At 32.5% G+C, this 12,952-nt stretch overlaps 1 protein-coding gene across 2 annotated transcripts; it reads left to right on the forward strand.

Moving 5' to 3' along the window:
- Positions 1-666: 666 nt before the first annotated feature.
- On the forward strand, positions 667-7,679 carry LOC125076078 (galactose mutarotase-like). Of its 2 annotated transcripts, XM_047688027.1 has the most exons (9): positions 667-1,030; positions 1,409-1,666; positions 1,775-1,984; positions 2,623-2,710; positions 4,266-4,413; positions 5,821-5,926; positions 6,074-6,181; positions 7,090-7,200; positions 7,544-7,679. In XM_047688027.1, the coding sequence occupies exons 1-9, from the start codon at positions 728-730 to the stop codon at positions 7,634-7,636; spliced, it is 1,425 nt and encodes a 474-aa protein (XP_047543983.1). In that variant the 5' UTR covers positions 667-727; the 3' UTR covers positions 7,637-7,679. The 2 variants fall into 2 exon arrangements, with proteins under 2 accessions (XP_047543983.1, XP_047543984.1); XM_047688028.1 differs by lacking the exon at positions 6,074-6,181.
- Positions 7,680-12,952: the final 5,273 nt, after the last annotated feature.

The following is a 12,952-nucleotide window of genomic DNA, read 5'->3' on the forward strand; positions in this document are numbered from 1 at the left end:
TACAAGATTTAGTTCTGGTCTAGGGTGTACATATTAATAATGTTAATTTTTTTTTTTCTAAAATTTTTTTTTTTTTTTTTATAAATATATACCTACATAATATAATACAGTTGTGTAATACATAAATATACTAATTATAGTATTATAATTATTGGAGCAAACAACTTGAACTTGAATTTATGCAAATCGTTAGATAAAAAAAACATTTTAACAATTTCTTAATAATAAGGTTAGTTAGCTTACATTTAAAATATTTCTAGACTCTCATCCTCATCTTGAAAAATCATACGCTATGATTTCTCATAATTAAAAAACACGCAATTTTTTTTTTTCGTACCGATTAACAAATAAAAAATATGTAACTAAAAATTCGTTTCTCTCATCATTGATTTGATAATTTGAAAGAATATGTTTCAGCATTGGTTATTTAATCGCCCTCTGCGAATTTTTCTATGTAAATTGTTATCCATGAGTACTTTTGAAATGATAATATTCTTTAATATAAATATAATAAAAAAAACCATAAGTTATAGTACGCAAATTTAGTATTAAATCCTTTCCGCGATTCCATTATTTTTAAATTAAGCTGTCTCGATTCTAATAAAATGTCAATCAAATTATAAAAATGTAATGTCGTTATAATTGATCAAAATTTCTTGTAAAAAATATTTTTTAGAAAAATTTATAAATTTTTGTTAAAATTAAAAAACCATAATTCACTTTTATAATGGCTGAAGAAGCTGAAGAAAAGGCAAGTGGAGATACAGTTTCAATCACTAAACCAGATACGGTCGAGCCCAAACCTGTAAAAACTCCAGATGTAGAACTTGTGATTGACGGTTTTGGTTTCATGCCTAAAGACTACGATAGTTTAATTAAATCCAAAGGATCTTCTATACTTAAAAAAATGTCTAAAGTAGCAAAAGAAAGTAAACCCAGTGAGCCAGAACAAAGCCCGTGCGCGTCTAGTTCAAACATCGATATAGTCAGGCGGTATACGTGGAAGACAAAGAACAGAATGACAGTTCAGGTAAAATAAATTTGCAGAGTAATCTTGACTGATTTAGGTCACGGAGACCATTGTCAAGGGAGGCTATGCGCCGGAAAAATTATAGTGTTTTAAGAGTGTACTCAAACACAGATGCTTGCTAACGCCTTACTCTAGTGATCCGATTGGACTGCTGTCAGTCACGACCGGAGAGAGTTCAAGTGTAAGATCAAAGGCTTTACGCGCCCAGGGTTTCCAAGGCCCAGCAGTCTAAGTACTAGCAGTATTTAAATTCCCTACTTTGTTATTGAGCCACTTGGGGTTGGGACCCAAAACTTGGGGCCCTACGACTTAATAAGCATTAGAAAACCGAAGTAATCTTAACTAGAAAAATCTTAGTTTATATTTCTATGTACTTAGGTGATAACTTATGGCGCTACAATTACATCAATTCAAGTTCCTGACAAAAAAGGTGTCCCAGACGACGTCATAGCCGGATTTGATACTTTAGAGGAATACTTCCAACCAAGAAACCCATATTTTGGTGCGACAATAGGACGATACGCAAACTTTATTCGTGATGGAAGTGTGATAGTTAAGCCGTCTGGTAGAGTGTACATGCTTAGCACAAATCGAGGTCACAACCATTACAATGGAGGCCATATTGGATTTGACAAGGTACACTTTTCATATTACGAGTAAAATAAAAATGACTAATAAAATGTTTTATTTGTTTCGCGAACAACGGAGATGAAGTAGACAAGACTTCATTATTTTCTTTTTCAGGTTAATTGGCGTTCGTACGTAACTGGAAATACAGTAATTATGACCCACGTGTCCGAGCGATTCCATGAAGGATATCCAGGTACATTGATGGCACAGGTCATGTTCGAAGTCACCTGCGACAATACTCTCAAAATCGAAATGAAATGTACCACGAGTGATCCGACTATTGTTAATTTAAGTAGCGCTCCTTATTTCAATCTGGCTGGACATGTGAGTACTATGATGGAATATTTTTTTTTTTAGTTATTACATTCGTGCATCTTGACCGAAGATTATCGGTACAAACGCAGCCAAACATCGCTTGTGTTAACAAGTAGCACATTGGCGCCCAGCTGTTGTGGCATATAATATCAACTCTCAATTATATGTATCTTAGTGATTTATTTACTTATACATTATTATGTCTATAATGCATTATTAATTATTTCGTTATTCATCATATTATTAAATTACGCTGTAAACAATAATTTAAACTGACTAGTTGTAACCTGACTTCCAATTATTTGTGGTATTAAAAAGGTAGGACGCGCCAAAGGAGCACATTCGGATATTTAAGAATTTCTGAAACAACGTTACGCTGTCCGAATATCATAAGTTGAAGTGTACTAATTATTGTACTGTATTTTATTTTCATAAAACACACAAGTTTTAACACTTGCTTAATTTATAATACCATCAAGGGAAACTTGTATGTTATTATCCCAAATGTATAAACAAATCCCGCGTGTAAGGGAGCATGTAAAAATGCTATTAATAAATCCTTGTTAAAATTACGAAAATTCGTTATTAATTATTATTAATATATATGTAATTATATCTTTAAAACAATATTCTTTGTTACTTTCCAGCATCGTGGCCCGGAAGTTATGTACGATCACATCTTCACCGTGAACGCCGATAAGTACACAGCGGTGGACGATGAGGGATTAGTTACAGGTAACGTGGTGACGTTTTATGAAATACTAGCAAAGCATTTCTCGGCTTCGTCAGCGATATTATAAAGATTTTTAAACAAGTCTATAAGAGCGTGTTCTGTCGGATTTAATACTCGTGGTTTTCTTTTTTGGCAATGTACCAGCATACATTAGACGATTTTTAATTTACAGAGACTCGCCTCTAGTAATAATTAGTCACCTTATATATTAGTAATTTTCCTTTCATACAGTAATACTTTGTCAAAAAATATTCCGGCTTGGAGGGTGGGTAAGCCAGTTTAATTACGGTTACAAAGGAAAAAAAATAGTTCACATGATTGTTAGGGCATTGATGGAGTAAGAGGTGGGGTCTATACTTGCAACAGGACGCTTGCCATCCGATGGCCCTGATGCTTGTTTGCCTTAGTCATAAGTTTAATGACTGCGGTCCATAAATGAAGAATTTGTTAATGCCACAGCGCCATATCTCGGATCTTAGTATAAAAATGAAATATAATTTCGACGTGACTATTGAAAATTTAATTAAAACCATTGGGCCGAATAGCTTTGACCTTCTAGTTTCGAAAAATATGCTAAGTATAAAATTCTACGTATGAGGGAATACCAGAGTAAGCAAGCATGTCTCGCCTAGATTCCCAAAACAGAAAAATTACTTGTGCGAATAAGATCTCATAGGCCGAGGCGAGAACCATCACAATAACTATGACTAACAAACAGCTAAGATTATATAAGTATCTTACATATAACATTGAAATTTCAAAATAATATCATCAAGTAACGATCTGTACGAGCATTTTTGAATCATAATTATACAAGATTCAATTTATTATATATAAAAGTATCACCGTCTTGAAGAAACTAAATAGTTTTTTTTTTTAAATTTATTTATAAAATTAAGCACGCTAACAATATATATATTTGACACACTTACATAATTTCAGAAGTAGACAATCATGTTCTTAATATATACATCAATAACTAGCGTGCATGACTTTCACAAACAACTCGACACGGAACAATTATACATATATATTAAATTTATTGAATATAAAATTAGAAAAATTAAAACCTAATAGAAAATACCTAAATAGAAGTTTAACAAGCTAAAACTATTTAAATAAAATGATTGAAAAGTTTTCTTTTAAAAGCATTCAAAGAATCACTAAATATGTCAATGCCAGGTATATTTTTATTAATGGTGTTGTAACTTATGCATAACCTTGCGATAGGTGCTTGACTTCCCATTTGTGTTCTTAGTTATTATTTTTATTTTTTTATCAGTTATAGTTTTTGTTTTCACACATTAAATTACACAAATACTATTTCTTAATAATAATTTAGGTAAATAATTTATATGGTGTGTGTGTTGATTTATTTAGCAAATATAAAAATATTTAATATATATCGAATAAAACTCGTGCAATTGTTTTCGTGAACATATCTCAAATTATTAACCACGATCGAAAATCGATTAAGCGAACTGCGAATTCTGATTAAATTGTATTAAAATGTATGACGAAGTTATATAACCTTTTTTCCATATTTTTTTTTTTCAGGGCAGAAGAATATTGTTGGTGGGACAGCGTACGATTTTAGAGTGCCAAGAGTATTAAGGACAATGATACCAAAAATACCGATGGGAGGTTATGATATTAATTATTGCATCACGCAAGGAACGGAACAAGACTTAACTTTCCATGCTCGGTAAGTAGCGAAAGTAAACTAACGGCCCGTAATTGTCCCACGACCCAAGATTTTAACCCGTCATTGCGTGATTAGGATTAAAGTATTCCATATAAACCAACAAATATAAAAAATATATTTAGTAAGTATATAGACGTAATAATAGGTTCTACTCCTTAAAACAGTTTGTTTTTATTACATATGTAAAGAATTTTTTTAACGTGATTTTTACCATCTTCAAATTGTCAGTTGAAATTTAAAATTGGAACATGTACTAACTATACAATAATTTAACGATTTTGTCCTAGTATCCTGGCTTAAAATCCTAGTTTAAAAAGACCGATGAGAATGTTTTTTTAATATTTTTAAGGTATTTTATGTTGGGACTTTGTATTTACTAGCTATTAATAAGGAGTGAAACGATTGTCGAGTACCTAAATATCATTTGACCTCGAGATCTTTGGTTCTAAATTTGTATCGAACCAATATAAAATATTATGTTTTTTAAACTTTCCAAAAAAATTGTTAGTAGTAGTCCAGAGTTTGGAACTCGGCAGTTTTTACTCTCCTGTCTTAGAAAGCACGTAAAGCCGTTGCTCCTGCGCTGGCTCGTCTCTCCAAATCAGCCAGAATAACGTGATCAGTTAGTTTATTATAAGTAATAGGACCTGAATACTCATTTATATTAAAGCTACGCTAATTAGTACCATAACGTCACCTGATCGTTCTTCCAATAATTCGAAATAAAACAATTTTCGTTCAAATTACTCCCATTAACTAGTTAGTATTGACTGCTTCGTCTTGAAGCTGTCAATACTAACTAATTAATGGGAGTGTAGCCCTATTCACGGCTGTTCTTGGCTCTCATATGGTCGCTTTAAGTTGCTTATTTATATTATGCGTAAATTAAATTTTAATATTAGTTTGTAAATTACTTTTTTGAACGGACGGGCAAATGTGGGCTACCTGATGGTAAGTGGTCACCACTGCCCATTGACGCTGTAAGAACTAATAATTTTTCGATACATCACACCAATGTACCAACACTCTTGAGAACTAAGATGTGTCCCTTGTGCTCTAGTTAATGGGTCATTCGCCCTTAAAACTGAAACACAACAATACTGAGTATTGCTGATTGACGGTAGAATATCTGATGCGTGGGTGGTATCTATTCAGAGGGGCTTGTGCAAAACCCTAAAACCACGTAAAGCCACTATTATTTCTTATAATATCTAAGTGGTTAAGAAAAACATCGTAATGAAACGCGCATGCGTTGGATGCCGCGAACCCACATTGGAGGAACGTGATGGAATAAACTCCAAACCTAATCCTAAAATGGAGAGTAGTATGTGTGTGTAGTAGTGGGACATTTACTGACTTAAACATAACGTATTTTTTTATTTACCAACTGGGTTTTGTTTATTTCAGGTGTCTTCATCCGTTGACCGGGAGAGTTCTAGAGGTGTACAGCAACCAGCCTGGTATGCAGTTCTACACGGGAAATCTTCTACCAGATCCAGATAAAATTGTTGAGGTAGGTTTTAAAAAGAAATCTCTGTAATATGAGATTTCGCGGTTTTATATTTTTATGATTTATATACAATTATAAACATGGTACGAAAAAAATACCTGGTGATCTGTATTTGTTAAAATTCAATCAAATATAAATTCTGTTAAGTAGGAACCCGTCGGTGATGAAGAAGAAAAGACTGAGTCTGAGAGTGGGAGTGAGTCTAGCAGCGACGAATCTAGTGTGAAAGACGAAGAGGCGAATGAAGAAGAAAGCGAGGTGAAACTTTTATATTCATATCGAATCCAATATTAATAATTATTTTGTAGTATCACTTTTTTTATTTCATTGGAATGAGTAGTATATAACATATATAAACACTATTAATAATTATTATTTAAATTTGTGTTCGTACATGTAGTCCGCCGGCTATGAGAGTCGGGTGGAACTTTGTCAAAGTATATCGAATCTTGAAGGAGCGTCAGCAACGAATAAACAATAACCCTTCAACTCTGACAATACCAAAAGGAGGATATGGTTTAGTGCACCATGTCTTCGTACGTCTTAGTGTTTGTATGTGTGTATGTTTGTCTGCCATAATAATTTTGAGTGATAAACTATCCAAATATTCAACACCCTCTCCATGCATTTAAGCAAATCTTACGATAAAAAATCTCTATGATCTCACACCGTCTTGCGAGAATTGACGTGAGTTTGCTGACGTTACCGTTTTTCACATATATTTGGAGTTGACATTTAAACAGATGTTATGATAGATATGAAGCTAATCTAAGTGACCGCTTGTATTGTAACATATCCAGTGATATGACGTGTTTAGCTTAGTAAATTATCTTGTATCATTTTAAACCTGTTTGTACCATTTACAAAACGTTAAAAGTTTTTTTTATATAAATATAAAGATATTTGTATTGTATATCTTGATAACTTTTTGTAAATCTTTATAATCACTGTTTATTTATATTTATGAAATATGACTTCTCTTTGACATAAGTAATGAGTAAAACAATAACATATACCTTTTTATATAAATTTTTAAGCTGAGATAGTTCCAGGTCTTGACCGAACCTAAATGCTCCTTTTAATGACTTGATTACACAGTAACAAATTTATTTAATATTATATACAAAACATACCTGGATAATTATAAATATTTATATTTCTTTCAGGGCAAAAAAAGCTACGGTTATGTACCATTAATGGGGAAAAATGGAACATGCTATAGAAAACATGGCCTATTTTGTGTCATGCCTCAAAATTATCCAGATGCCGTTAACCATGTAAATATAATCCAGACCAATTTAGTTTTATGTTTAATATTTAAATTCAAAGAACTGAATACTGAATATTTGTGTTCATTTTTGTAACATTTGGATTTTTTTGGTACTCATTCATTTGGATTTTTTTGGTACTCATTCATTTCGGAGGATTTCGGAAGTTTTTAAAGAATTTATTCTTTCATTACCTTTTTGTTATCAGATTCAAAATCATTACCATCAGAGAAACAATACACTTGATTATTGGTTGTCGAAACCACTAGAAATATTATTTTTAAGAAGTATGTTGAGTCCCTGTATAAAATTAAGCCAATAGAACTTAACTTTTATATGTTTTTTGTTACAGAAAAACTTTCCAAACTCTGTGCTGAATCCAGGCGAAGTATATGTTCACAAAATACAATACAAATTTGGTATTCTACTTGGGAAATATGTCTAAATAGGATTGTTTCATAATATATGTATGAATAAAAATTGTACAATGTCAAAAAATTACAAAATGTTTATATGTAACGTTTAAATCAAAATGTATAATACATATTTTTAAACATAAGTTTATGAACGTTTTATTAACGAAAAATTTTACAAAATAAAACTTTGGCATTCCATTATAAAAAGATGTGAACCACACATTGGTCCAAAACAAATAAAGTTAAGTCGCTCTTAAAATAGTTACCATAAATTATACTTTAGGAATATTTGTTGGGTTAGAATTAAAGTTATACATATTTTTTATTAAAACCAATAAAAGATGAGTTTGTGACAATTTATTCCTGCTTGAAATATATTTGGGATATCAAAGTATTCTCACCAATATAAAATGTAAATAACTTTGTTGTATAGACAGAAATTGAGAAATTGAATAATTATTTTAGTTTTCGTAATGTATGGTCTATACTCTATATTTGTTAAAATATATTGACTAAAGCTCCTTCTTCCTTTCTTCCTTCTTAAATTAATAAAAAAATAGTAAAGATTTTTCACACACACACACACATCAGCCCGCATTCGTCCACTGCTGGACATAGGCCTCCCCAAATGCACGCCACTGTGGTCTTTCATCGGCAACTCGCATCCAGCTCCTGCCAGCCGTCTTGCGCAAATCGTCACTCCACCGTGCCTGAGGACGTCCTACACTACGTTTGCCGACTGATGGCGGTATAACCATCAAAAACAGGCGTAGCTAAATACCACAGGCCGGTAACGGGCAGCAGCGTCACCGGTGCGAGAGGTTGCGTCCTGCGATCGCCAACCCGCCTGCCCAGCGTGGCGATTATGGGCAATACCCCCAAATGAAATGAAAAAGATTTTTCATTACTTTCAAAATCTTTACTTTACATCATTTGGAACCCCCAATTCAGTAGTTTTGTTTGTATTCGGGATTTATAATTAGGAATGGTAAATAATTGGGGACTAATAATAATTATTATGTGCACTGAGGAAAAACATATTTAAATCAAATTTAAAAAAAATATCACGAGTGCTAGCATCATTGCCCTGTTGAGATTCAATATGCAGTTCTCTCCCCTGAAAAACATTAGAAATATCGCCTAGCTAATTAAAAAACATATTTTATGTGAGCTGTTTGTAGGTAAATAAAATAGAAGTTGTGTGTGTGTGTGTGTGTGTGTGTGTGTGTGTGTGTGTGTGTGTGTGTGTGTGTGTGTGTGTGTGTGTGTGTGTGTGTGTGTGTGTGTGTGTGTGTGTGTGTGTGTGTGTGTGTGTGTGTGTGTGTGTGTGTGTGTGTGTGTGTGTGTGTGTGTGTGTGTGTGTGTGTGTGTGTGTGTGTGTGTGTGTGTGTGTGTGTGTGTGTGTGTGTGTGTGTGTGTGTGTGTGTGTGTGTGTGTGTGTGTGTGTGTGTGTGTGTGTGTGTGTGTGTGTGTGTGTGTGTGTGTGTGTGTGTGTGTGTGTGTGTGTGTGTGTGTGTGTGTGTGTGTGTGCCTGTGCGTGCACCTGAGTGTTTGTTTGTGTCAATTGTGAGCTTATAAAATAATTGTTAGGTTATAAAAATAATGCTTTTTTTTAATCGTATGTCTTGTTTAGCAGGAACGCAAACACCTTTTTTTACTCTTAGCTATCACTAAAAAGATCAAGCTAACTTATACATGGTATTATTGTAAGGACCAAGATAATAACGGAATCGTTTAGTAAAAATAAATTTCGGAGTATGTAAGCAACATATGTTATTTTTTTGTCTGTTAAATGTTATATGTGTGAATTAAATTTAAGACGAATAAGTGTCTTACGCTAAGAACACAATTGAATATAACAACTTGGTTGGATAGAGTTGTGGCCAAAAAATTTCCAATTTTAAAATGGCGCGTTGAGCAATTTTTAGGGGCTTTATAATAGTTTTTGGTACACCACCCCAATTCGATATGCAGTATACAATGAGAGATTGGCATAATACATAATAGACTTTCCATTCCTGTTAGTAACTCAATATGATCTTTAGAATTTAAATGCTTATCGAAAATAATGCCACGATATTTATTTTTTCAGTAGGAGTTACAGATGCACATTGAGCTTCAGTTGTTTTTATTGGAACAAGAATGAAGCTTGAACAATACCGGAGTTTTTGGTTGTGAGATTGAACGTTTTAGTAGCATTGATTGTAAGGTGCAGAGAGTGAATGCAATCCAGGACGGAATTCAGTCCATGCTGGGCTATAGTTTGGAGGTCGGCCTAAGATTTTTCGATGAATGAAATTGAATGAATCTTTAGAAAAGGAGGCAATTTGTGTATCGGGTAAATTGATTCCACAAAAGTCATTTATATAAATAAGAAAAAGTATTGTTCCCAAAATGCTACCCTGTGGAACGCCGTAAGAAATCGACAGCTAATCAAGACCATGGTTGCTGATTTCAGTAATTTAAGATCGACTAGTAAGAGATATGCGAAATAAATTGTTTTGAGTACCTTTAACACTTAGTCTTTCAAGTTTCGGTAAGAGTGATGGAATAGAAACGGTGTCAAATGCTTCGGCAAGATCCAAGAATGCTGACAAGGGTTTGTGTCCGACATTGAGATGTTCGACGATGTAATTGGTAAGCTCTAGTAATATTATTTGTTTGATGTTGCTTTTGCAATATGGAGATAGATAGTGTTAGAGACTAGCCCTAGCCTCCAATACGGTGCGGCGTCATAGGATATCATAATTAATTATATCATTAATAATATCAAATTATTATTATTACATATTATAAAACTATAGTTAATATTCTTTTACATGGAATAACATTTAATACTGGCATGTAACTCTTATTTTAAAAATGATTGAGCTGTCATAAGGAAAACAATTGGATGATTGTGAGGCATTGTAAAAATATAGAGAGAGATTGAAACATCATTGTAAAACATAATTTTATTTTCCATCCCGAACTACTGAAATTACAATAGTTTTAATTTTTACTACAACTACCAAACTGAACTTTAAAACATCTAAAAACAACATAAACATCTATAAACATCTTGGCTATTTCTGGGAATTCTGAGCTCTCTTCTTATTTGATCTTCGATCTGAAAATTTTCTTCATTTTCTAAACAGCAACAATCTTCGGTGGATTATTATTCGAAAAGGTATCCAGGCCCGGATTTGAAGCCACAATCTTCGGTGCCACGTATTGAGCCACTGGGCTATCTAGGCTCAATTCTATAGAGCCCGTAATTAACTTTCATTCGACTGTTCAATTTGCTGTTTCCTCGTTTATAGAGCGCGTTAAAGTATAAACTTGATTTTTTTATGGTACTGTATTAATAAACATTAACCATTCATTACAACACCAATACACTGGCTCACTCACTATTAAAACCGGAACAAAACAATACTGAGTACTGCTGTTTGGCGGTTGAATATCTGATGAGTGGGTTTTACCTATCCAGACGGGCTTACATAAAGACCTACCAAGTAGTTATTTATAAAATCAATTTTAAAATAAAGAAGCACAATGTCAAATATCATATGATAATATGATTCATATCAGATGTTCGGCATTCGGAAAAACGTGAATGATACCAGTAAGTATATGAATGGTGACGGTAATAGAATAGGTAATCGTTTAATCAAATATCTAGCAGAACTTAAACATATGTAATATATGTAACATAAGCTTTTCATTCACTTATATGATATTGTGATTCAGATTCCGAGTATTTTTCTTGTGGTTACTTTAGTGTTAAAACGTATTTTATATGTGTTTCCTGTTATCTGTTATTTGCTTACCCAACTGTTTCCTTTATTTTAGACTGAGGATATATGTATTACTATTTATTTTAGTTCTAGCCGACTTGAACCGCCAATTTCGCCAGCGCCGTACCTCGATGACATATTAATTAGGTATAGGTACTTGTTGAAGACGATCTTAGAAATAAAAAGTTCAAAAACAATTCAAGTAATTTAGTTTGTATAAACCTAGCATAACAAATTCCCTGTATGCTATATTTTAATGACTGAACCATATTAACTTTCACTCTTTTTCTATACATATAATAAATTTGGAGTATCTGTTTGTAATATTAAAATAACCGCTTTTTACTGAATGCATATGTGTGTATACACGATATCTATACCAAAATAATATTTTTACAGTTTTTGTCTGTCTGTTTGTCCCGGCTAATATCTGGAACGGCTGGATCGATTTTGACGGGACTTTCACTGGCATATAGTTGATATAATAAAGAGTAACTTAGGCTACAAAAAAAAACTTTTTTTTAAAATTCACACAATGTCGCGGGCACAGATAGTTTAGGTATATTTCTGAATCTCGAACAAATAGCGTGAACAGAATGTACAACTCAAATAATATCATAATAATATAAAAGTTTCTTTTTGCAAGTCTATTTCAGGGTGAGGTTGTACGGGCCGGATGCTCATCTCCTTTTCAAAAGTTTTCTAATTGTGAAAATATAAAATATATTTAAAAAAAAAAAAAATTCTAATCGATATCGAACAGATCTCAATTACCGCTTACCAACGAATAAATTTAGATTTCTATTTATATAGATAAACATACGCACTAAGGTACACGTCACAAAAGCGAGTAGAGATTTGAGATCATGCCGTTTGCAGTTGCCGTAACTAATGCTAACTATCTAACTAATACGGGTCGGTTTTATTCCTAATAGATGTTTCACATCATTACTTGAAAATAACGTAATTTATTATTCAGTAATTAATTGATTACCAGTACTAAAATGTAGGTATTGTTTCATCCTAGTAATTTACGTATTTTGTATTACGTTTAAATACTCTATGTAAGAAAAAGCGATTTGGGTAAAGCGCATTGAAACTTTGTTCATTTAAAATAATTGACAATAAATGGGGGAAAAGGCCCTACTGTCACTATGACGTCATTTTTTTAAAATATTTTATGTTAAGTAATAAAAACAATGTCTTTTTCTTACGCAAATATAAGCAATACCATGAAATTTAGGATATAGTATATTTTTTATAACTTTCAAGCGAGCGATATTAATATATATTATAGAGTTAGTGCTGTATATTTCTGTATGTATACAAAAACGAACGTAAATACTAAATTTTACTTGCAATGTACTGTACTGTACTGTACTGTACTGTATTTATTATATATAAAGCAGCGTCGCGTGCATCATTTAGTCGCAATCGCAGTACTTAAAATAGACATCAGTTACAGAAATAACCTGATGATATTTGTAAAAATAGGATAGCGCTATAAATATTAGTACAAATTTTGTTTATATATTATCAATGATATTACTGTATCTATTTTTAAAT

The sequence above is a fragment of the Vanessa atalanta genome, chromosome Z, assembly GCF_905147765.1.
Source record: "Vanessa atalanta chromosome Z, ilVanAtal1.2, whole genome shotgun sequence".
NCBI lineage: Eukaryota > Metazoa > Arthropoda > Insecta > Lepidoptera > Nymphalidae > Vanessa > Vanessa atalanta.

Bases quoted from the DNA above. Each gene is read 5' to 3' on its own strand.
- LOC125076078 (XM_047688027.1), top strand. From the start codon at position 728: ATGGCTGAAGAAGCTGAAGAAAAGGCAAGTGGAGATACAGTTTCAATC. The intron at 1,985-2,622 runs GTGAGTACTATG...GTTACTTTCCAG, and splicing joins ATTTCAATCTGGCTGGACAT to CATCGTGGCCCGGAAGTTAT. The intron at 5,927-6,073 runs GTAGGTTTTAAA...TCTGTTAAGTAG, and splicing joins ATCCAGATAAAATTGTTGAG to GAACCCGTCGGTGATGAAGA.